Source organism: Solanum tuberosum, unplaced genomic scaffold (genome assembly GCF_000226075.1).
Source record: "Solanum tuberosum cultivar DM 1-3 516 R44 unplaced genomic scaffold, SolTub_3.0 scf00073, whole genome shotgun sequence".
NCBI lineage: Eukaryota > Viridiplantae > Streptophyta > Magnoliopsida > Solanales > Solanaceae > Solanum > Solanum tuberosum.
Window position 1 is genome coordinate 85,992 of NW_006239002.1, and position 23,492 is coordinate 109,483.

General features: G+C 34.1%; 2 protein-coding genes, 1 long non-coding RNA gene and 1 pseudogene across 7 annotated transcripts; all 4 read left to right on the top strand.

The window, feature by feature from the left end:
* The first annotated feature begins 2,814 nt into the window (after positions 1-2,814).
* On the top strand, positions 2,815-6,196 carry LOC102578629 (uncharacterized). 3 transcript variants are annotated; one of them, XR_001473278.1, is made up of 7 exons: positions 2,815-3,889; positions 4,393-4,549; positions 4,739-4,789; positions 5,429-5,503; positions 5,594-5,728; positions 5,818-5,879; positions 6,097-6,186. It is a non-coding gene; the product is annotated as an uncharacterized lncRNA (long non-coding RNA). The 3 variants fall into 3 exon arrangements; XR_001473277.1 differs by having other exon boundaries at positions 2,816-3,889; positions 6,119-6,196; XR_001473276.1 differs by lacking the exons at positions 5,429-5,503; positions 5,594-5,728; positions 5,818-5,879 and having other exon boundaries at positions 6,119-6,186.
* A 68-nt stretch (positions 6,197-6,264) lies between these two features.
* LOC102597728 (serine/threonine-protein kinase TOR-like) lies at positions 6,265-13,384 on the top strand (annotated as a pseudogene).
* A 561-nt stretch (positions 13,385-13,945) lies between these two features.
* Positions 13,946-19,259, top strand: LOC102579517 (ribosomal RNA small subunit methyltransferase E). Of its 3 annotated transcripts, none has more exons than XM_015308231.1 (9): positions 13,946-14,035; positions 15,742-15,815; positions 16,323-16,465; positions 16,553-16,599; positions 16,686-16,794; positions 16,893-16,954; positions 17,108-17,222; positions 18,211-18,373; positions 18,829-19,157. In XM_015308231.1, exons 2-8 carry the CDS (start codon positions 15,781-15,783, stop codon positions 18,360-18,362), a joined length of 663 nt encoding a protein of 220 aa, XP_015163717.1. In that variant the 5' UTR covers positions 13,946-14,035; positions 15,742-15,780; the 3' UTR covers positions 18,363-18,373; positions 18,829-19,157. The 3 variants fall into 3 exon arrangements, with proteins under 3 accessions (XP_015163717.1, XP_015163716.1, XP_006346284.1); XM_015308230.1 differs by lacking the exon at positions 13,946-14,035 and adding an exon at positions 14,846-15,023 and having other exon boundaries at positions 18,833-19,259; XM_006346222.2 differs by lacking the exon at positions 13,946-14,035 and adding an exon at positions 14,846-15,023.
* Positions 19,260-20,917: 1,658 nt separating this feature from the next.
* Positions 20,918-21,497, top strand: LOC102579843 (uncharacterized). The gene has a single exon (XM_006346223.2). It carries the CDS (start codon positions 21,033-21,035, stop codon positions 21,225-21,227), a length of 195 nt encoding a protein of 64 aa, XP_006346285.1. The 5' UTR covers positions 20,918-21,032; the 3' UTR covers positions 21,228-21,497.
* Positions 21,498-23,492: the final 1,995 nt, after the last annotated feature.

Below are 23,492 nucleotides of genomic sequence, written 5' to 3' on the forward strand. Positions count from 1 at the left end.
TATATATATATATATATATTATGACAAATTAAAATACTTTCTAACAAATACGATTTTGTACTCGAAACATCGGCCATCCTTTTTCTTAGCTTTTCGTCTTCCCTCCTTAATTTTCTCTTTTTTTCCAAACAAAATAATTATAGAATTATTATATTTAGAAATTCTAAATTTACAGTATCTAGATCTCTTTAAATACAGAACATTTGTCCCTTTGCTTTCTTGGTTCCCCCACTCTATAAATCCATCATCGTCTCCAAAAATCTCTTCCAAACGAAGAACTAAGCAATATGGCTAAACTTAACACCTTTTGCATGATAGCATTCCTCCTCTTTCTCACGCTAACTTGCGCTTCTTCCCGTCCAGTGCGTGCGCCTTATCATGATGTTACTCCGATGGAGCATAGTAAGGTATATATATTTATTTTTGAATTTCGGTTGTTAAAATTCCTGGCTCCGCCGCTAAATTTAGATGTTAATTGTATGATTACAGGATAAGGCCGCAATGAAAGAAGATGTGGAGGATAGATGTGAAGGTCCTGGTGGAGAAGAAGAATGTTTGATGAGAAGAACATTAGAGGCTCATCTTGATTATATCTATACCCAGAGACATAAGCAACCTTAATTACAATTCCTTAATTTTTTTTAATTTCATCTCTTCAATATATAGTTTTGTTCTTCCTTTTTTAAAAATTTGATCGATCTAGATATATGAGTTCATTAAAATTACTAGTTCCGCTACTAAATTTAGTTATATATATGTTATTAATTCTTATAGTATATTTGCTTGTTTAATTTGTATCTTCAAGAAGCTGTTTTCGTTTTTCTTTTCAAGCAAAAAGTCCTCGTATTAGAGTAAATCGTTGATTTCTAACAAAAGAGGCTTTCATACTGGGGTACTCGAACCTTAAATCTATAGTTAAAAATGAAAGTAGTGTTAATTATTATGTTGTCTCGTGATGTCTACTACTTCATCATGTCTCAAACAGTATAAAGGCCTATTTGGTATTCTATATTACTGGTTGTTTCATTCATTACTTTAGCATAGTCTAGATATTATATAGTTAATACTCCATTTAGGTATGATTCAATAACTTGTTGATTACACAGGCATATAGATTTAAAACGTTTGGTGGATAATCTAGAAAGAGCAACGTATGTTAATCTTAATATATTTATTAAGCTTAAATAGAGTCTGAAAACGTAAAGGACACTTGTAACATGTTGGTTGGATTAAAGGTACCTAACAAACCACAAAAGGATTTTTCTTCTCAATTAGCACAGAAAGGAAATCAAATAGGTTTACACTATTCATTACCAACTGTTTGCATTTGTCATATGCTTCTTAATTAATAACAATAACAATTGTGTTAGTAGGTTGACGGACTTTATCAAAATTTAACTTTATAAAAAAAATCTAGTTTTTTTAATATTAGAGTCATTAATAAAAAATGACTTGATTACACACATTTTATCACAATAATGATATAAATAGGCTCAAACTATCAACGGATAAAAGGACAAACCATTTGTGATAATTCAATAACATACTTGAATTTTTTCCGAGTTTTAAATGCAATAATACTTTAGAATCAACCTCAACGATTTGATTTTATTAAGAGCCTATTTGGCATTATTGTTGTTGGAACGTCAGAGTGTTTTTCTTTTTTTAGAAAAAAAATATTTATTTTGAGAAATTAAGTGTTTGACAAAATTTTAAAACTGCTTTTAAATAGAAGCAGGAGCAATTTTTCTGCGGTTGAGAAGAAGCTAAAAGTTTCAGTTTTTTTTTTTTAAAAAAAGCAGAAGCAAAATTAGAAAATTATTTTTTAAGATTAAAATATCCCTTACATATGCACATATTTATCAATATATCCCTTATTAATTAATTAACATATCTCATAAGTTTGATTGATTTTTATTTAAGATTTTTTTTTATATAATAAACTTTTTATTTTATTTATGTTTTATATTATATTGTATATGTATATATTATTTTATGTATTATTGGATTGAAAAAAGAGAAAAAGTAACAATTAAAGATTTAAACCCTCCCAAAAAAGTATAACAAATACTCAAATTATTCTTTTCTTAATTTACGTATTATTTTATTTTAATTTGAATTTTTTAAAACTTTAGAGTTTTATAACAAAAAAAAAAAGAGAAGGATAATAACTAAGATTGAATCCAAAAAAAAAAGAGGTAACAAATAACAAAAAAAATCATCTTTTCAATATTTTTCAACAATATTTATCTATGTACAATATTGATTGAAAATTTGAATATGTACATTTTAAATAATTAAATTAAAAATGTAATTAAAGTTTTTGTATTAGTTGTTTAAAATAGTTTGTCTCTATAAAACAATCTTAATATTAAAAGCATAGTGAATTGCCCTTTTTTGTAATTTGATTCTCAAAAACATTTTTTTAAAGAAAATTAATCAAACACAAATTGTTTGTCAAAAATACTTTTCAAATAAATTTGCCAAACACAAATTATCTTTTTTTGGAAAATACTTTTTTGAAAAACTATTTTTTTTTTAAAAAAAGCTTATGTTTTTAGCAGTTATACGAGAAGAGAGAAACTTTTAATAACTTTTTTTTATGATAAAATAATTAATTATTTTTCCACACTAGTCATTTGGGAAAAACGAATATAAAGGTATCCGCGCGAAGATTTTATTATTCGAGACCAAAATGCAAGCCCCTGTTTGGAGTCCTCGGCTAGTCATTCTGTTCTCCGATAAGCTTCTTCCGCTTCTACTCCGATAAGCTTCCTCCTTCCGAGGCATTTCCATTTTCTTCTCTTCCTCCTACTTTTCTTGTTTTTTTTTTCCTTTTCTCAAGAATGGGGTTTTGATTTTATTGAGAAAAGAACAGGGTTGGGTTTGTTATACAACCAATTGATTCTCCAAGAAACATTCGAACTTTCTTGCGTGTAATTTGACTGTTTTCAATAGATAAACTGAAATTCTTGTACTGTCTTTTCTTTTGGAGAACAATTTAGAGGATTCTTGATGTTTAACTGTCTTTGTCATACTGAAAACTAGTTATTGAGAAAATAATGGGGTTCTTGATTTATCCTATAAGGCATGTCCAGTTTTCAAGAATGGGGTCTTGATTTTATTGAGAAAAGAACAGGGTTCGGTCTTTATACAACTAGTTGATTCTGCAAGAAACATGCAAACTTTCTTGCATGCCATTTGGCTGTTGTCAATAGATAAACTGAAATTCTTGTAGTGTCGTTTTCTTTTGGGGAACAATTTAGAGGATTCTTGATGTTATAACTGTCTTTTGGGAAACAATTCTTGTAGTGTCTGTTATACAACTAATTGATTCTGCAAGAAACATTCAAACTTTCTTGGGTGCCATTGGCTGTTATCAATAGATAAACTGAAATTCTTGTAGTGTCGTTTTCTTTTGGGGAACAATTTAGAGGATTCTTGATGTTCTAATTGTCTTTATCATACTGAAAACCGGTTATTGAGAAAAGAATGGGGTTCTTGATTTATTCCATTAGGCATGTCTTTATCCTTCCAAGGCATGTCGTTTTCAAGAATGCCATGGGGTCTTGGTTTTTATTTAGAAAAGAACAGTGTTGGGTTTGTTATACTACCAATTGCTTCTGCAAGAAACATTCGAACTTTCTTGCATGTCCTTTGGCTGTTGTCAATCGATAAACTGAAATTCTTGCAGTGTTGTTTACTTTGGGGTGACAATTATAGGATTCTTGATGTTATAACTGTCTTTATCATATTAAAAGCTGGTTATCCGAAGTTAACATGAGTAATGCGTTATTGTTATTGTATTCAGACTTGGTGATTTAAGCGGCTCAGCTATGATGTATTTATGGTTTTTGGGGAATGCAAGATGGTGTTGTTCGTGTTAAAGGTAATGAATTCTGGCACATGACTAGTCTTAAGGTTGACAATTCAAGATAGTTATTGCCTCATAGCATATCTTGGATGGTTGCTTGTATTTTTTGTGTATTCGGCTGAAAGGAATCACATATGTTTTAATGGTATCTTAGATTCTAGTAGTTCCTTAAAAGCTAGATGTTTGGCTAACATCTTCTTGATTCCTTTTAATGATATTTCACTTATTTTCATAAAAAAAGAAAAGTAAATGGGATTCCTTAGGTATCCCCCATCAGGTGGGGGCTTCAATCCAGTTTGGGGTCAAATCTCTCGCTCCTCATTGCACCTTCCTTTTTTAAAACCAAGAAAACATGATTTCAAATATGAAAGTCGGCTTGTACTTTGAGTTGTAGCAGGAATTATTGAATTTCTGTTTCTATTTCTCCCTTCTTTTATTTGAATAATTTTTCTGTTACTTTTCTTCAAATTTTGATGATGTCTAGTTGGATATATTGACTCTAAACTACATTTATGTAGGTCAATGATGACAGATTGCGTACCGCCGGTGAGGCTTCTCAACGGAGTACCAAAGAGGAATGGGCAGAGTGGATGAGGCATTTCAGCATTGAACTTTTGAAAGAATCACCCTATTCCAGCATTAAGAACTTGCACAAGGCTGGCTAAACTACTACAGGTATTATCCTCTTCGACATCCTCTTCCTCATCAGTTATCTTTATCTCAAAAAAAAAATAGAAAACCTCTTTTTCATTGTTCAAAAGAAAAGGAAACAAAAGCTAAAAGATTTTCTAAAAAAGAGGAACTGCCAGAAATATAGAAGTGCTTCTAGTTGTCTTTCTTTTTTCTAATGTTGAACTTTTGCAGCCTTCTTCTCCAAATATCCCTCCTGAAATTCTTGCTACACTTCTGAACTTGGTTAGTTTTTCCACATTCTTCAATTTTGAAGATATTGATCCATTGATGCTCTCACAAATGACGGTGTTAATGTGAAATTGAGTTCAAAATAGAGGCATTTACATGTTTCTTCATATACATGATTGATTGTAGGAGAATCCGCTTATGTATACAACAAGATTTAAACTGTTACTTTACATGTTCAGACTGTGTGAATATAGGATCTCCAGAATAATTACCTAAACAAGATAGTCCCTCCATTTTTCCTGTAATAGAGATGCCCCTTGAAAGAGTAGAACTGCTCAGAGCTTTACAATGCACATATCAAATCATAATGGTAGTAGTAGGATCTCATAGTTTTTGAGTTATTTGATTTTGTTTGTTTTAGGTTGTGTGCTGGGGGAAATATCACTTTCTATCACACCTCCATTTTTCCTGTAATGGTGCTTAATGTTGATAAAGGGTTAGCCTAAGCTCTAAAAGTTGTGTTTGTTCCTAGCACTTGATATCCAATGTTTTTTTGGAATGATTGGCTCAATATATGAAGGAGTTGCATAGTAAGACAGTAATCTGTCCTCTGTAAAGCTGCAGCACTATAATTTTTATTAGTAAAGCTGCAGTACATGATTTTTATTTCAGTTTGGCTAATTGTACTTCTAGGCGGAGTTTATGGAACATGCTGAGTGACCCCTCTTCCTTTAGATAACCCGTCTTCTGGGTGCTCTAGCGGAGAAGGTGGGTTTATTCTGACATTGTGCAGTTGATTGATATATACCTTCTGTTGTTATTAGGTAAGTAGAATCCATAATGAGCTCTTCCTCTCAGTGTCGAGCATTTGCAAAGGCCCTACACTACATGGAAATGGAATCTGAAGTCGCACTTTCAAATAGGAGGGATGCAAATCCTGTTGCTGTAGTTGAAGCTCTAATCCAAATAAATAATCAATTACATCAACATGAGGTCTTGATTTCTTAGTTGTTTGTTGCAGCTTACTTATGTTTCATACTGACTTTCTGGTTATTAAACTTAATCATGCTTGACATCTTCAGGCAACTGTTGGAATATTAACATATGCTCAGCAGCATTTGGGGGTTCAGTTGAAGGAGTCACGGTACTGTTGATTGTTGCATTCTGTTGTACTGTTTTAATTGCAGATTGTTTTTTCTTGTTAATCTTAATTAGTACTATAGGCTGCACAAGCAGCTTTAAAGATGTCAAGCATGATTAAGTTTCCAGATGATGATTCCATTACAGTAATCTGTCCTCTGTAAAGCTGCAGCACTATAATTTTTATCAGTAAAGCTGCAGTACTATAATTTTTATTTCAGTTTGGCTAATTGTATTTTCCAGGCGGAGTTTATGGAACATGATGAGAGATCCCCCTTCCTATAGATATCCGTCTGCTGGGTGCTCTAGTGGAGAAGATGGGTTTATTCTGACATTGTGCAGTTGATTGATATATACCTTTTGCTGTTATTAGTTAAGTAGTATCCATAATGAGCTCTTCCTCTCAGTGTCAAGCGTTTGCAAAGGCCCTACACTACAAGGAAACAGAATCTGAAGGCGCACTTAAAAATAGGAGGGATGCGAATCCTGTTGCTGTAGTTGAAGCTCTAATCCATATAAATAATCCATTACATCAACATGAGGTCTTGATTTCTTAGTTGTTTGTTGCAGCTTACTTATGTTTCATACTGACTTTCTGGTGATTAAACTTAATCATGCTTGACATCTTCAGTCAGCTGTTGGAATATTAACATATGCTCAGCAGCGTTTGGGGGTTCAGTTGAAGGAGTCATGGTACTGTTGATTGTTGCATTCTGCTGTACTGTTTCAATTGCAGCTTGTTTTTTCTTGCTAATCTTAATTAGTACTATAGGCTGCACAAGCTTTAAAGATGTCAAGCATGATTAAGTTTCCAGATGATGATTCCATGACAGTAATATGTCCTCTGTAAAGCCGCAGCACTATAATTTTTATCAGTAAAGCTGCAGTACTATAATTTTATTTCAGTTTGGCTAATTGTATTTTCCAGGCGGAGTTTATGGAACATGATGAGAGATCCCCCTTCCTATAGATATCCGTCTGCTGGGTGCTCTAGCGGAGAAGGTGGGTTTATTCTGAAATTGTACAGTTGATTGATATATACCTTCTGCTGTTATTAGTTAAGTAGTGTCCGTAATGAGCTCTTCCTCTCAGTGTCGAGCTTTTGCAAAGGCCCTACACTACAAGGAAATGGAATCTGAAGGCGCGCTTTCAAATAGGAGGGATGCAAATCCTGTTGCTGTAGCTCTAGTCCATATAGATAATCAATATCAACATGAGGTCTTGATTTCTTAGTTGTTTGTTGCAGCATACTTATGTTTCATACTGACTTTCTGGTGATTAAACTTAATCATGCTTGACATCTTCAGGCAGCTGTTGGAATATTAACATATGCTCAGCAGCGTTTGGGGGTTCAGTTGAAGAAGTCATGGTACTGTTGATTGTTGCATTCTATTGTACTGTTTTAATTGCAGCTCATTTTTTCCTGTTAATCTTAATTAGTACTATAGGCAGCACAAGCTTTAACGTGAAATGGTGGTCTCAAATGTATCCTCTCCTTCACCGATGTCATTGCTATTTGTCGATTTTTTAAGGTATGAGAAGTTGCAATGCTGGGACGATGCTCTTAAAGCATACACTGCTAAGGCGTCACAAGCTTCGAGTCCACATCTTGGTTTGGATGCCACTCTAGGTTTGTATTATTGGAACAGTTACTGCATAATCTGGTCTATGACTTCTACTTGCAGAACTACTGAAGATATTTGATCCTAGTGATAGATCATATGCTAGATCCGAGTTTTCCTTCAAAGAGTAGTGACCTTCACTTTTGAGATTTATCATCTGAAAAGGAGCAAGGGAAATTGGTTGCCCCTCTCTAACTACCTGATGTAATACTTAAACGGTTCTAAGTGGTAATCAAATTCATGCTTTCAGTGAAATTTGTTGTCACTTGTTCGTAAATTGCTTGGTGGCTTAAATAAATGCTAGTTGACCTGTGGAATTGGGTTTGTGTTATGCATCTGGTTCATGTTGAAAAATTGAATTTGATTTGTATTGTATGCTCTTTATTCTGATGATGACCATCTGTATCCTTCTCTGTGTTTCCTTAAGGACGTATGCAATGCTGCTCTAGCTCAGTGGGAGGAGCTTAACAATCTTTGTAAGGAATACTGGACACCAGCTGAGCCAGCAGCTCGACTGGAAATGGCACCAATGGTTTGTCAATTCAGCTTATATGTAATTTCTGATAGCTTTTGTTCTTTCAATAATCATAGTGAATGCATGTTTTGGACTAGTTTAGGCAGCTAATGCTGCTTGGAACATGGGTGAGTGGGATCAGATGGCAGCATATGTTTCTCGGCTTGATGATGGTGATGAAACCAAACTCCGAGTCTTGGGATATACTGCTTCCAGCAGTGATGGAAGTAGTAATGGCACCCTTTTAAGGTCCGTTCTTCTAGTTCGTCAAGGGAAGGTAGTCCATCCATTTTTCACTCATTCATTTGTGTTGATGTTGTGACATGCTCTGCTCTAGTGTAATCTTTGTACTTGCACCCCTTCTTCCATCAGTACGATGAAGCACGTGAATATGTTGAAAGTGCATGGAAATGTTTGGCAACCGAGCTTGCTGCACTGGTTTGTTTCTTCATCTCATTATCTTGTCATCTCCTCACATTTTATACTCATTTGATGACTTATACAGGAGTTTATAGCAAAATTCTTGACAATTCTCCTTTAATTCATCTAGGTTCTTGGAACCTTTGAATGTGCTTACCGCAACATGGTTCGCGTTCGGCAGCTCTCTGTATTAGAAGAGGTGACATATTTTTTAGCCTTTTCAATAAAGTGATTCCTAATTGCTGTGATTTTTAATGATCTGTGAATTCATTTTCATCTCATTCTAATTAGGTCATTGAGTACTGTACTCTTCCTCCTATGGGAAACCCTGTTGCTGATTTGCAATATGTGGAATGAGCGCATAAAGGGTGCAAAATGAAATGTCGAGGTAAGTTTCAGAACTTCCCTCAGTGAGTGAGTTGCATTTTGGTTGTCCAATCATGATTTTTTTATATATTCAATCCAGAAACGCTTACATGAGAGCTGGGTGACTAGTTGTGTGGCCTTTGTATTTATTCTCAAACTCATGGTGTCTTACAGAAACTGTCTGTCTGGTCTTTTTCCTGTCTTAGTTGTGATTCCATGCTCTCTCTCTCTATGAGTAATAAGTTTTTATTCCTTTTTCATTTCCCTGAGCATTCTGCCTCTGTTATCTGCAACATATTCTTAGTTTTTGCAAGTCTGGCAAGCACTTTTAGCTGTGAGGGCACTTGTATTGCCTCCTACAGAAGATATAGACACATGGATCAAGTTTGCATCTCTCTGCCGGAAAAATAGAAGAATTAGCCAAGCTAGATCTACGTTGATTAAACTCTTACAGGTTAGTAATTTACCTTGGGTTGCGGATAAAAAGTTTGTGTTGCCTTGTGTTATATCCTTTTTGTTATAGATCTACTTGTGAGACTGCGTGTTTATGATGACTCCTTTTTATCCTACAGTTCGATCCTGAAACGACTCCTGCAACTGCGTGTATCACGGCCCCCTTCAGGTGATGCTAGCATACTTGAAGTACCAATGGTCACTTGGCGAGGATCATAAGCGAAAGGAAGCCTTTGCTAGGTTGCAGGTATCGCACTTCGGAGATAAAATTACGATTACCTATCACAAGAAGTAACTATCATGTTCATGCTTCTTCATGCTCTGTCATTTAATTTTGATATTGAAGGACCTTGCTATGGACCTCTCAAGAACAGCTACTCTTCAACCAGTAATGCAGAATGCATTAGTTGCTTCTTCTGGTGAGCCACTTGTTGCTTGTATGTACCTCAGACTCGGAACTTGGAAGTGGGTACTTTCTCCTGGTTTGGATGGTGATTCTATACAAGGTAAAATGTGAAGACACTACACTTACCCTCTCAAAAGAAAAGATAATGAGGCTTTATACTTGATGGCGTGACAGCTTTAATGATATCACTTCTAACGACTTTTTCTTGGATCATATTGACCTTGTCAGAAATTCTTAGTGCATTTAGAAATTCTGCTCACTGTGCAACGAAGTGGGGAAAGGCATGGCATACTAGGGCACTTTTCAATACAGCAGTGATGTCTCATTACACTCTAAGAGGTTTTGCAAACATTGCTGCACAGTTTATTGTTGCTGCCATAACTGGTTATTTTCACTCTATAGCTTGCGGAGCACATGCTAAGGGTGTTGATGATAGTTTACAGGTTATATCTGAATCTACAGCTAATTTAATTCAGTTGTTAAAAGACTACCTTGTGTGATGTTGATGTGTCACTGGTTTGTCCTTGTCGCTAAATGTCTTTCTTATTGAGCTTACTGGTTGCTTAGCACTTCGTATCCTTGTAGTGGCATGGTGTCCCTTTTCTTGCTGGATTCTTGCTATATTTTAAGCTCATGCGTTTTTCAAATGTGTTCCGCATACTCTACAATTTCTATCCAATTCATTTTGCATCTGTGCACGTGTTTCTCAAGATGAAAACATTTGTTTAGCCGAAGAAACTCATAATCCTAACTGAATTCATGTATTGTGTTGACTTTAATTTTCAGCAGTGTCATAATTGCCCGGTTATCCAGCAACCCTGTTAGATTCACTAGTGATCACCATTGACTTCCATTATATTATTGATTTACTTTACTTTGGTCATGTTTCCGGGTTTCAAGATATTCTTCGTCTTCTCACTTTGTGGTTCAACCATGGAGCTACTTCTGAGGTCCAAATGGCATTACAGAAAGGATTCACACATGGTTGGTTGTTTTACCTCAGATTATCAGACGGATACATTCAAATAACCATGCTGTCAGTGAACTGATACAGTCCTTGTTAGTGCGAATTGGACAGAGTCATCCAGAGGTATTTGCTAGTCTTTTTCTTTTAATAGAAAAACAAGAACTATGATTTTGCTATCTAGTCATCACTGTTTTCCCTCGACATTCATTCCCCACCCTGTACTTTGTCCTTCTAAATTTCTCTTCTAACACCTAATTGCAAATGGCTTGTGTTTCTATTTACTGTTATTTGGTTAATTTGTTTGATATCTGACCTCCTTATAAGCGAACATAGACTGACCATTCTTAAACTGTTAAAACAGGAAGACCTGCTATGAAAGATTCATGGCTGAGCTGTCATAGTCAATTTCAAGTAGTTTACGTTACCAGTTATATGAAACATGTGAACAGTGCCTGGACGTTCCGCTGTATTTTTATTTTTTTTGAAAATTATGAGCCCATTCAGTTCATACCACCAACCCTAGTTAGTTTGGGATTGAGGGGGTGGTGTTGTCATCTTAGACTAATGCAGTTCTATTCTCTTCAAGATAGTCTCTGTGTGTGTATCGTTTCTTAGTCCCCTAGGGTAAGTTTCATGTAACATGTAGCCAACTGCATTTTCACATATATTTATTAAGCTTTATAAGCGTAATGAAGATATATTATAAGTGGAAATGAATCTAAACATAGGGGACGACATTCTCTTCCCATAAGGTTTCTATGTGTAATAACCTAGTTGATATAAACTGTGTCTTTGTGGAAGTATTAGGACAAACATAACAATGTGCAGTCTTACTATAACGGTAGGTGTTTTGTATATCTGTTGTATCTGGGAAAAGTGTTAAGATGGACATGCACATACAAATAAATGAATGCTGGGAGTACATAGTTAACAGAACTTGACCGAAAATAAGTGAAAGCAGAAAGCCTTAGAGGGTATTCATACCATTGTGTTCAAGTTAGGAGCAAAGTATCGTGGCATGTGCTTGTTAGTTGTTTTAATGGTCAGATACTAAAGGACTTTATTTCTTGTTCTGAGCAAGTGAGATTATTGTATGTTTCTATCTGCTTGTGGCAGCCTTTAAATACTACTTACTTTTTCAAAATTCTAATATTTGTGGACCTTATCTGCAGGCTCCTTATGTATCCACTTCTTGTGGCATGTAAGTCAATTAGCAATTTGCGCAGAGCTGCAGCTCAAGAGGTGGTTGATAAAGTTAGGCAGCATAGTGGCGTACTCGTTGATCAAGTGAAGTGGAATTGTTTTACTTTGATAGTTTGCTAATTTCTTTAAGTATTATTCTGACTTAACGGTCCTTCAATATCAGAAATCGTGTTGACAGATTACGACGTGTCAATTTTGCTGCTGCTAAACAATGTAAGCAATTTTATGCTGATACAAAATGTATTTTGTGCACTAATTCCCTTTGTGGGTGCTTGTGCAACGTTTTTGACATTAACAACATTTTTGTTTTAGGCCAACGGCTGCATGAAATGGTTCTAAATCCTCCTATAAAAGTTGGTGGACTTTTACCTCTTGTAAGTTGTTTTTTTCTAATTTCTCACACAAAAAAAAATCTTTTCAAGCTTTGCAAACAGCATATGGAGGGGAACACTCCTTTCTGTAGCACTTGCTCATTTTTCTCATCTTTGTTTTGTGGTGCCACATCTGCTCTAGGTAAAAAATTCAAAGCTTTCATTTATTGCCACTGCAGAAGCGAAACCAGAATCCAGTGCTTTAAGTTCCATCAAAAAAAGAATTAGCTGGACTGATTATAATTGGACCAGAAGGAGGCTAATATCTTTTTGCAGCTTTCCCTTCTCTTCCAGTCTATGCCCAAGGTTTTGTGCCTTTATACTGATGGTATTTTTGTTGGTCATAAGTCGACTTTTAGATCATCTGAAGAAGTCAGTTGTCCAGGACTCTGATGACGAGTGTAAGGAATTCGTATATGCCAGAACATTCTTACAGAGTAGAAGTAGTCATCTTTGGGTAAATCATATGTCAAACTAGGCTCTGTTTTAATGTGAATCTCCAGTTGTGGATATTTTTTGTGTTGAAGCTCACTTGGCATTCTTTTAATCCAAAAAATAGGAGAATTCTTTGAATCTGGCATAATACTCCTCTTTATCAAAAGTGCTAGCAGAATACCCATAATGTTGATTCTATATAATAAATTCTTAAAAGAGGGAAAGGAAAAAAGTAGTATAACGGAAAGCAGAAGAGAGACAATAATTGAAAAGAAAAAGGAGATTGCAAACGCTAAGCCTTTTGCTTCAGCAGGACATGCAACCCTCCTACCACAACCTCCAGCTCCATTCTCCAATTTCCACTTTGCTAGTCTAGAACAACACTCTCCATCCATACACCACCCTAACTCTAACCACAAACTCTATTTATCTTTCTCGCACTGCAGGAATTACTTTGTACAATACAGAGTTTGTTTTATGATGATTTGGCTTCACGTGTTGTGGTGCTTTTACTATCACTTATGGGTGCACCAGTCCAATCTTGCAAGCCGAAGTGGGTTTAGACCCTCTTGTTTTGTCCTCGTTATCCAGATGAAAGAGTCCTTCAAGAGTTGTGAGTAACAATTATGATAACAAGGATTTGGAACCTAAACTAAAGAAAAGCTTTGCGGATACTAGATAATCTTACATACAACATTCAGATATAGATAATTTATAGTTTTCTTTTCTGCTGTGTGTAATTATTGTGAACATGCTCCCTTGTAGACTTCACAGAGAGAGAGAGAGAGAGAGAGAGAGTTAAACGTGATTCTGGAGGCTGGGGCAAATACTGTTGGTCTTGGACCACATTGTCTACAAATTGAAACTGCTACAGTGACTCTTTTGTCAGCATTAATGTTTTGGTGTGACGACCAGGAGTTATTCAAGTTCTAGCAAAGTTTGCAGGTAAGTAATGTTTGTGCTGCAGTTATGGTTCTTTTTTTTTCCACATGATTATACCTATGGCACCAAAATTTTAGAGAGAAACATGAAGAGGGAAGAGTTGTATGCTAACTATGGTGAATCTTTCTCATCTTTGCTACATCATAAAAGACAAATTTACAGTTACAAGATTTCTGATTTAGTGCTTTGCTTACTGAGAATTAAGTTTCTTCCCCGTTGATCATTAGCTAAAGAGGTATAACAGAGTTACATGCTCTCACCAATTTAGGTACTTATGTAGATGAATTGTTTTTGTTTTAGGTTGTGTTCACATGCTGAGGGGTCCCAAGAAAGCTGCAAGTTAGCACTATTACAGGAATTCGGGCCTCATCCTCACTCCATTTAAGGAAGCTTACTTTTCTTTGTAATCTCAAGTGAAAATCTGGTGGACGGTTTTGAAAAGTCAAATTGCTACCTGAGTGGTGAGTGATATAAGATCAGTTATACATATAAGTTGTCTGATCAAATCTTATTTGTTGTGTTTATTTGTTCATATATAATTCTCTTACTATTTATAAGTAGGACAATTAGTGGCGAAACAGTTATAAGTGTGGGACGACCAGTGGCAAAACAAATAAGTGTGGAAGGCCATATGTCGAAACCTTTTTTTTAAAACGGCTATCTAAGTCGTTAGTAAAAATGGCATAAATGTGCACGTTGTGTCACAACAATGATATAAAAGGCTCAAAACTATCAACAGATGAATGCTCAAACCATTTATGATAATTCAGTGGCATACTTAAAGAGTTTTTTCTGAGTTTTAAATGCAATAATACTTTAGAAGCAACCTCATTGTTTTAGCTTATAAAACTTCTTTGTAAGCTTGTTAAAACCACTTAGAATGGTTTTAGCATTTAATATTTAAAAACTCAATGATTCCATTAGGAGAAAAAGTTTACTCCCTCTGTTTAAAAAAAAATTACTTAGTTTGACTTCTTGGCATGGAGTCTAAGAAAATAAAGAAGATTTTTTAATCTTGTGAAAAGTTATGTCAAATGTATTAAAATGTACTTTAATCTAGTGGTTTTAAATTAAAATTATATTAAAATGTACCAAAACATTTTTTAATCTTGTAGTTTTAAACATGTCACATGAAAAGTTAAAATTAAATTATTGCTAAAAAAAGGAAAATATATCATTATTTTTTAAACTGGTGGATTAATAAGTTCTTTTTTAATTATTGTTCCACACTAATCATCAGAGAAAAACGAATATTAAGGTACCCGCGCAGACATTTTATTGTTTGAGACCAAAATGCAAGCCCCTGTTTGGAGTCCTCGGCTAGTCAATCTGTTCTCTCGTTCACGTCAAACAACAAACAGTTTGCGGGCATTCTCATCTTCTTCTTCTTCTAACCAATCTCGCGGTGGCCTTCCCCGCTTCTACTCCGATAAGCTTCCTCTTTCCAAGGCAATGTCCATTTTCTTCTCTCCCTCCTACTTTTCTTGATTTTTTTTTCCTTTCTCAAGAATGTGGTCTTGATTTTATTGAGAAAAGAACAGGGTTGGGTTTGGTATAAATTAATTGATTCTGCAAGAAACATTCAAACTTTCTTGCGTGTAATTTGACTGTTTTCAATAGATAAACTGAAATTCTTGTAGTGTTGTTTCCTTTTGGAGAATAATTTAGAGGATTCTTGATGTTATAACTGTCTTTATCATACTGAAAACTGGTTATTTAGAAAATAATGGGGTTCTTGATTTATCCTATAAGGCATGTCTTTATCCTTCCAAGGCATGTCCTGTTTTCAAGAATGGGGTCTTGAGTTTATTGAGAAAAGAACAGGGTTGGGTCTGTTATACAACTAATTGATTCTGCAAGAAACATTCAAACTTTCTTGCGTGCCATCTGGCTGTTGTCAAAAAATAAACTGAAATTCTTGTAGTGTCGGTTTCTTTTGGGGAACAATTTAGAGGATTCTTGATGTTATAACTGTCTTTATCATACTTAATACCAATTCTGTCTAAGAGCGGAATGGATAATGAGGATCTTATACCCGACCCCAACTAGTTTAGACTTGAGGGTAGTTGTTGTATTTTTTTTTTGCTCTAGCATTATTGTTATTGTATTCAAACCTGATGATTTAAGAGGCTCAGCTATGGTGTCTTTATGGTTTTTGAGAATGCAGGATGGCATTGTTCGTGTTAAAGGTGATGAATTCTGGCACATGACAAGGGTCTTAAGGTTGACAATTCATGATAGGTATTGCCTCACAACATATCTTGGATGTTTACCAGTGATATACAATTATGTGTCCTCGAAGTCTTTATGTGTAAAGCTAATTTTCATTGTTCACGAGTAGTATCTTTCTGTCTTAATGTGCGTAGTTTAAATATGCAATAGTTGCGAACTATGAGAATGGCTTGTTTAAAAGTATTATCTGAATTGCTGCTTTATTTTGAATAAGGAATGTGAATGGTGCCTTCAATTCGCCAATGTCCTATTATCTTTTAGAAGCCTTTTGTATTCCCTTTCTGGCTTTCCCAATTCTCAATCTGGTTGTCCACTTTTGGTGTTCTAACGTAGATTTTAGATCTGTCAATTCTATTAAGGATATGATTTTCAACAAGTAGTTGTTGATTTCCGTCTTAACATAAGCCAGAAGGGTTGTCCTAGAATAAGAAATATAGTTGGTGCCTGTGGTTCTATATAATTCTTTAACAATGGTACTGAGTTAATTTCACCTATTCATGATGCCCAATTTGCAAGGGTAGAACTATTTGATGGAAAAGGAGGATTAGTTGAAGGGTGTATACAGAACATTGATCAGAATGGATTGGATATTGTGGCTCTCGAGAATCCAAAGTCAATATCTCCACATAACACACAGTGGCATGTCTTTGCTGCATTTGGTGAGTGCTAATGAGCATTGTAGGTGGTGTTATTTGTAGATCATTTTTCTTGCCTTGCATAATGTGCATTGAGTTCCTGTAATGTAGGTACTCTGAAGGGAGGCCGGGCTGATTGGCTTGTGGAGAAATGTACAGTATGTCTGAATTGCCCATGTGAATATTGTCTCTCCAGAAGCTTTCAGCAACTTTTTTGTTCACTCTCTTTGTCTGATGGTCACAGGAGCTAGGAGCCTGTAGTGTGACTCCCTTATTGACGGACCGGTCTCCTTCAATATCAGAAAATCGTGTGGATAGATTACAACGTGTCAGTTTTGCTGCAGCTAAACAATGTAAGCTTTTTCACTCAGATACAAAATTTATTTTGTGCACTAATTTTCTTTGTGGGTGCGTGCGTTATGTTTTTGACATTAACAACATTTTGTTTTAGGCCAACGGCTGCATGAAATGGTTCTAAATCCTCCTATAAAAATTGGTGGACTTTTACCTCTTGTAAGTTGGTTTTTCTAATTTCCTCCCACAAAGTAAAAAAAATTTCAAAGCGAGCAGCATATAGGAGACTCTTAAGACTATTTGCGCTTCTTTCTCTCTGCAGAACTTGCTCATTTTTCTTTTCTTTGTTTTGTGGTGCCACTTATGCTCTAGGTTAAAAATTCAAAGCTTTCGTTTATTGCCACGGCAGAAGCTAAACCATTATTTAGTGCTTTAAGTTCCATCAAACAAGAATCAGCTGGACTGATGATAATTGGACCAGAAGGAGGTTAGTATCTTTGTGCAGCTTTTCCTTCTCATCCAGTCTATGCCCAAGATTTTGTGCCTTTATACTGATGATATTTTTGTTGGTCATAAGTCAACTATTTGATTATCTGAAGAAGTCCATTGTCCAGAACCCTGATGATATGTGTAAGGAATCATATATGCCCGAACATTTTTTTTTTTTTAAAACTGAAATTCCCGAACATTTTTTCAGAGTAAAAGTAATCATCTTTGGGTAGATGACTTATTAAACTAGGCTCTGTTTGAATGTGAATCTCCAGTTTTGGATAATTTAGTGTTAAAGCTCATTTGGCCTTAAACTTCTAAAGAGGCTTTTCTAATCCAAGAAATAGGAGAATCCTTTGAAGCTAGTATAATACTCATCTTTATCCAAAAAACTGGCAGAGTACCCATAATGTCGATTCTATATAAATTCTTAAGAGTGGGAAAGGAAAAAAGTAGTATAAAGGAAAGAAGAAGAGAGACAATAATTGAAAAGAAAATTTTTTATTGCCAATGCTAACCCTTTTGCTTCAGCAGGCCATGCAACCCTCCTACCCATGCAACCTCCTGCTCCATTCTCCAATATCCACTTTGCTATGCTAGAACAACACTCTCCAACCATACACCACCCTAACTCTAACCACAAACTCTATTTATCTTTCTCACACTACATGAATTACTTGTACAATACAGAGTTTGTTTTATGATGATTTGGCTTCACATGTTGTGGTGCTTTTACTATCGCTTATGGGTGCACCAGTCCAATCTTGCAAGCTGAAGTGGGTTTAGATCCTCTTGTTTTGTCCTCATTATCCAGATGTAAGAGTCCTTCAAGAGTGGTGAACAACAATTATGATAAAAGGATTTGGAACCAAAACTATAGAAAAAATTGTGGATGCTAGACAATCTTACATACAACATTCAGATATAGATAATTTATAATTTTCTTTTCTGCTGTATGTAATTATTGTGAACACACTCCATTGTAGACTTCACAGAGAGAGAGTTAAACGTGATTCTTGAGGCTGGGGCAACTTCTGTTGGTCTTGGACCACATCGTCTACGAGTTGAAACTGCTACAGTGGCTCTTTTGTCAGCATTAATGTTGTGGTGTGATGACCAGGAGTTATTGAAGGTCTAGCAAGCTTGCAGGCAAGTAATATTTGTGCTGCTTCAAAACATTTGGATTGATTCAGTCAAATTCAGTTTGATGGTCTTGTTTGAAAGGGTTCAATAACGTTTTCACTTTTCAGTTAGGATTTCTTTCATTCTTTTGTGGATCCATCATCTTCAACTTACACTGAAAAAGGTTTAATTGATCTCTCAAGATTTCTGTCATTGTATGGTTATGGTTCTTTTTTTTTTATTCCACATGATTGTATATGCTAACTATGGTGAATCTTTCTCATCTTTGCTACATCAAAAAAGACAAAATTGCAGTTACAGGATTTCTGATTTAGTGCTTTGGTTACTGAGAATTAAGTTTCTTCCTGGCCCTTACTCTGGATTAAACCGTTGATCCTTAGCTGAAGAGGCTAAGTTGTATTAACAGATTTACATGCTCTCACCAATTTAGATACTTATGTAGATGAATCCTTTTGTTTTAGGTAGGGTTCATATGCTGAGGGGTCCCAAGAAAGCAGCAAGTTAGCACTATTAAAGGAATTCAGAAGTGAAGGATCAAAAATAAAGGATAATGATCAATCATTCGCTTTGTTATGTCTGGCCTCACCCTCACTCCATTTGGGAAAGCCCAGTGTATCATCCTTGACACAATACTTCTGAACTTGCCCAGCTGACTTTTCTTTGTAATCTCAAGTGAAAATCTGGTGGTATTGAATTCCACAAATTATTTTTGTCCAACTCTTGGACGGTTTTGAAAAGTCAAATTGCTATATGAGTGGTGAGTGATGACATTCAAGTCCTCATTTTTTAAGTTTGTATTCGTTGCTTACTTTTCTGCAGTTCGCTGTCTAAACTTTTCTTCAGTATTATATAATACAATACAATTTATTGACCTGATCTCTTAGCCTTGAAATGCAGTTATTAATTATATTTGTTTTATACATATTTTTCGTATCTCATGTCAATGTAGTAAATTTTACAGGAAACTTCAGCTAGTATTTTAGGCCATTATGTGATTGTGATATAATGAAGGCCTAATACACTGATTGCTCTATAAACTTGTCAGTAAACTTGACTTATTCTAATTGAGCACTTTGAATACATGATAAAGTGTTCTTATTCGATACTTTCGATTCATATTTAGGGGATGTCGCCTGTCTGTCTATAATTTTGTTCTTGTGTACATCAGGTTCTATTTAAATTTTCTGTCTGCTATAATATAGACTTTTCTGCAGTTGTGTTGTAAGAATGACTATAACTAGGGGAGGTTTATTCTGAATGTTTAATTTAAGTGGTGAAGTGTAGATAGAGTCATTAGTCAATTAGTCTTGGAAAGATGTCTATTTTAATATTACTATCTCTGGTTGTTGGTTGTTCAACTTTAAAGTTTTAAAAAACTATGCCATGGATGGAATGTGTTTTGCATGCCTGACCTGCAATTCTAATTATTTAGTAAATGACCATGTGATCATTCGTGTCATTTCATTATTTTATGTTTTAGAGACATTCACTTTTAAGAGTTGTCAGCAATTATGTCTGAATGAAGGTTCCTAGCTGTGAACCTTTTTTGATGTTTTTGCTATGAGGAATTGTTAAATATCTAGACAACATAAGCATGTGGAACTTTATTTGTTTGATTGTACTTTGTCTAATGCGTGACAGGAATCGGATTGCATTTGTTAGCCACTAAGTAATGTACCATTAATGAAATTTGTATTAAGCATCTCTAGTAGATATAATTCATCCTACTTGATTTTTCACTAATTATTACTCCCTCTTAGTCCATATTAAGTGGATTGTTGAGATTTTTTTTCATTGTTTGAATTTTTTGAGACTTTGTTTTGTATTTATTTCTTAATTACTTAACATTTTCCAGTACAGTAGTTTGGAAATAATCAAATGTTGAAAAGTAGAATTTAAAAGTTGTGTTCTACAATAGTTTTTAAGGGATTTATGTCATATTTTAACAATTCATAGATATGTCAATTGTCATACCTTAGTACATGCTGACGTATAGTGGTAAATTTAGAGTTGGATTTTCTTTGTGTAACCCAAAATTGACCATATTGCATTCCCATTTCCCTGAGACAGTAGAAGCATTCACATCAATTGGATTAGTATGTACTAGAACAACTTCATCAACTTGTCGGGTGGCACATTTACTTACTATTTGAAGTTGTTGTAATTATACAATTAGCACTTCAAAGGCTTTTTACATTTTCATGATGGTGTCTTATGCAGTATATTTGCTTCAAAATAAATGTCCACGTAGCCTCTTAAGAAAATGCTAATAATTCTTACTAGGAAAAAAGGAAGTATTTTGATCAAATTACTCTTTGTTAAATAGGGTATCACTATTTTAATATAAATAATAAAATAATTTAATAAAGATATAAAATGACATTAATTTCAAATTTATTCCGAAATTTTATCCTTATCCGAGGACCAAACCAGCATAAATAAATAAATCAAAACTTGTTTAGTTAGAATTGATGAAACATAGTGGCAGAAAAGAGTAATAATTGGAGGAAAAAGGGGCATTTATTTTTTATTTAAGAAGGGTGTGTGTAGTCAAGTCAAAATAGCGCAAAACAGAAACGGAAAAATCCATAAATAGCAGAGATTGATTTGGTAAATCATTCAATATTTTCTGTCTCCCCTTTTCTCCTCCATTTCTTCTCCAACAATGGCGATTCAATTGGAGAGTTTGGTAGAATCGATAAAATCGAAGGTGAGGAAGCTGAAGAAATCAAAGAAACCCTACGTCAAAATGGACAAAAGCTCGAGCGTTAGAGTGGAGATCCGAAGCAAAAAGGCTCGTAAGCTCATCGACAAAACTCTTCAAGCTGCTGATCGTCCCGGCAAGAGTAGTCTTACTTAGTGCTTCTCCATCGGAAAAAAATAATTAAGAGTTGATTTGAAAAATGAAAATTTCTCTTTGTTTGAAGTTGTGCATATATATATAACATAGATTTTAAAAAATGGCCATTTCTGTGTTCCTCGACGGCGATGATATCCATTTTCCGATGGGAACCGTTTCGGTCTTTCTTCCTTTTATTGATTCCATAGTTTAATGAGAAAAAAGAGGAGTAAATGTTGGGTTATTTTTTCTTTTGAATGACTTCGTAACGTTTATCCGATCAATAAGTAATTGGATTGCTAATTAAAGTGTATTAGTAGAGAGATTAATAACCAAACACTTATCTCTTAAAATACTTCATTATCTCTTTGTTTAGTCGACATTAGTTATATTATTAAGTATTATTTTTATATCTATTCTTTTGTTACTTCTAACTAAATTCGAATATTTTGCTAGTGCGATTTATATTAATCAACTCGTGTAAATTAATATATAGAGTGCGACAAATAATTGGATTCACTTCATGTGAATTCACGCAAACTTAAAAATTAGTTTTATAAACAGATTCTAATTTATCTATTTCATTTGATAAATACCAAAGTGTTTATGAATTATAATCACTAAAAAAAGTCTAAAGCTGCTATATCAATCCTTATTTTATGAGTTTTCAGCTTATATTTATTATTTTTCGATTTGACCAAATATTTTATATTTTCTTATTAATTTTTAAATTCTAAAACACCTAACTTTCTCTTGACGCTATATTGTTGTTTCTCCTTTTCTTGTTATTTTTAAACGAATACATTTTAAAAGTAAGGAAAATTTAGTCATTTAAATAAAAGAGCAATTTATTAATCAGTACTGTTTTTCTAACAAACAAACCAATTAATATAGTTTTAATACTTCTATCCGAACACAACTACATAATTTTTTATTTGTAGATTATAATTAATTTCAATCCATATAATTTATCAATTATTTACAATCAACTAATTCAAATGGGCTCAAATGATCATCGGTTGATCCAATGTATTAGGTTTTGATCATACAAAAATCAGAACTCGATTTTGAATTCAATAAGTTTTGATCATACCCTCCATATAGTAAAATATCTATTAAATACTTTTAAATATTTAATTGTAATATTAGTTATTATTGCATAATTAAGTAGCTAGCATAATATATTCATATGCTATACGTGACATAGATCATTCGGAAAACGTTTATAGAAAAAATTGTACGGAATCCACTCCTGCATGACTAATAATATTGTTTTTCACCTGTCATGCTGTTCTTTTCTTAATTAAATTAAAACTAATTTTGAATTTTAAGTAATGAAAAATCTTGAAAAAAAATATTACTTCCAAATATGTTATATTTGACATAAATCCAAATTAATAGAACTTTATATGTTTCAGCAAGTGATAGCAGGTCATCGCATAACGTAAGCTACGTGTTAGGAATCTGGAGGGAAGTGGGGTAAATGGCCGATACTACTGGAAGGATTCCTCTTTGAATAATAGGTACTGTAACTTGTATTCTTGTAATCGGTTTAATAGGTATTTTATTTTATGGTATCTCAGTGCCAACACTTTGAATAACTATACAATTTGTTTAAGTTACTTAGTTTGACAAAAAATCACAATTGAATTTATGAAAACATTAATTTGTTTGTGCAAATTTTCTATGAAAGTGAAAAGTTACGACTTTTGAAGACGGCGCTATTGAGGTAAGAGGTCAAACTTGCTACTATTTTCCAATCTTTTGATTTTGACGAAATTATTAAATTAGCCATTTTAAGTCCATTTTTATGTCCTTACTCCTTATACAACATGTGCTGTGAATTACTTCAAATGGTTAAAGAAGGAAAACTTGGGCTCTTTTTATAGCATCTCTTAACTCAGTTTAGTACATTATTAAGTTGTCACCTCAATACACAGAACATCTCGTGTTAATAGAATTTTTTTTATTTAATATACAAAAAAATGAATAAATAAAAATGAACGGAGAATTACATAAACATGATTTGTTGACTGAAACTTATTGATGTGGCCTGGTATGGATTATCTTGGCGTTACAATCTCAAGATGAATAGACAATGTCATAAATACTAGGTATGTATATTACTACAAAATTCAGTGTAGCATTAATTTCTAATTCTGACTTCCATGTTCAATTTCCAATATCTCATTAAATAATTGTGGCACCACTTTGTCCATTGAGTCGTCAACAATCCAAATTACTCAATATATATATATATATATATATATATATATATATTGGGTG

Coding starts and splice junctions, on each gene's coding strand:
- LOC102579517 (XM_015308230.1), top strand. CDS start 14,868: ATGCAAGCCCCTGTTTGGAGTCCTCGGCTAGTCAATCTGTTCTCTCGT. Junction 16,466..16,552: donor GCATGTCTTTGCTGCATTTG/GTGAGTGCTAAT, acceptor CCTGTAATGTAG/GTACTCTGAAGGGAGGCCGG. Junction 16,600..16,685: donor GGCTTGTGGAGAAATGTACA/GTATGTCTGAAT, acceptor TGATGGTCACAG/GAGCTAGGAGCCTGTAGTGT.
- LOC102579843 (XM_006346223.2), top strand. CDS start 21,033: ATGGCGATTCAATTGGAGAGTTTGGTAGAATCGATAAAATCGAAGGTG.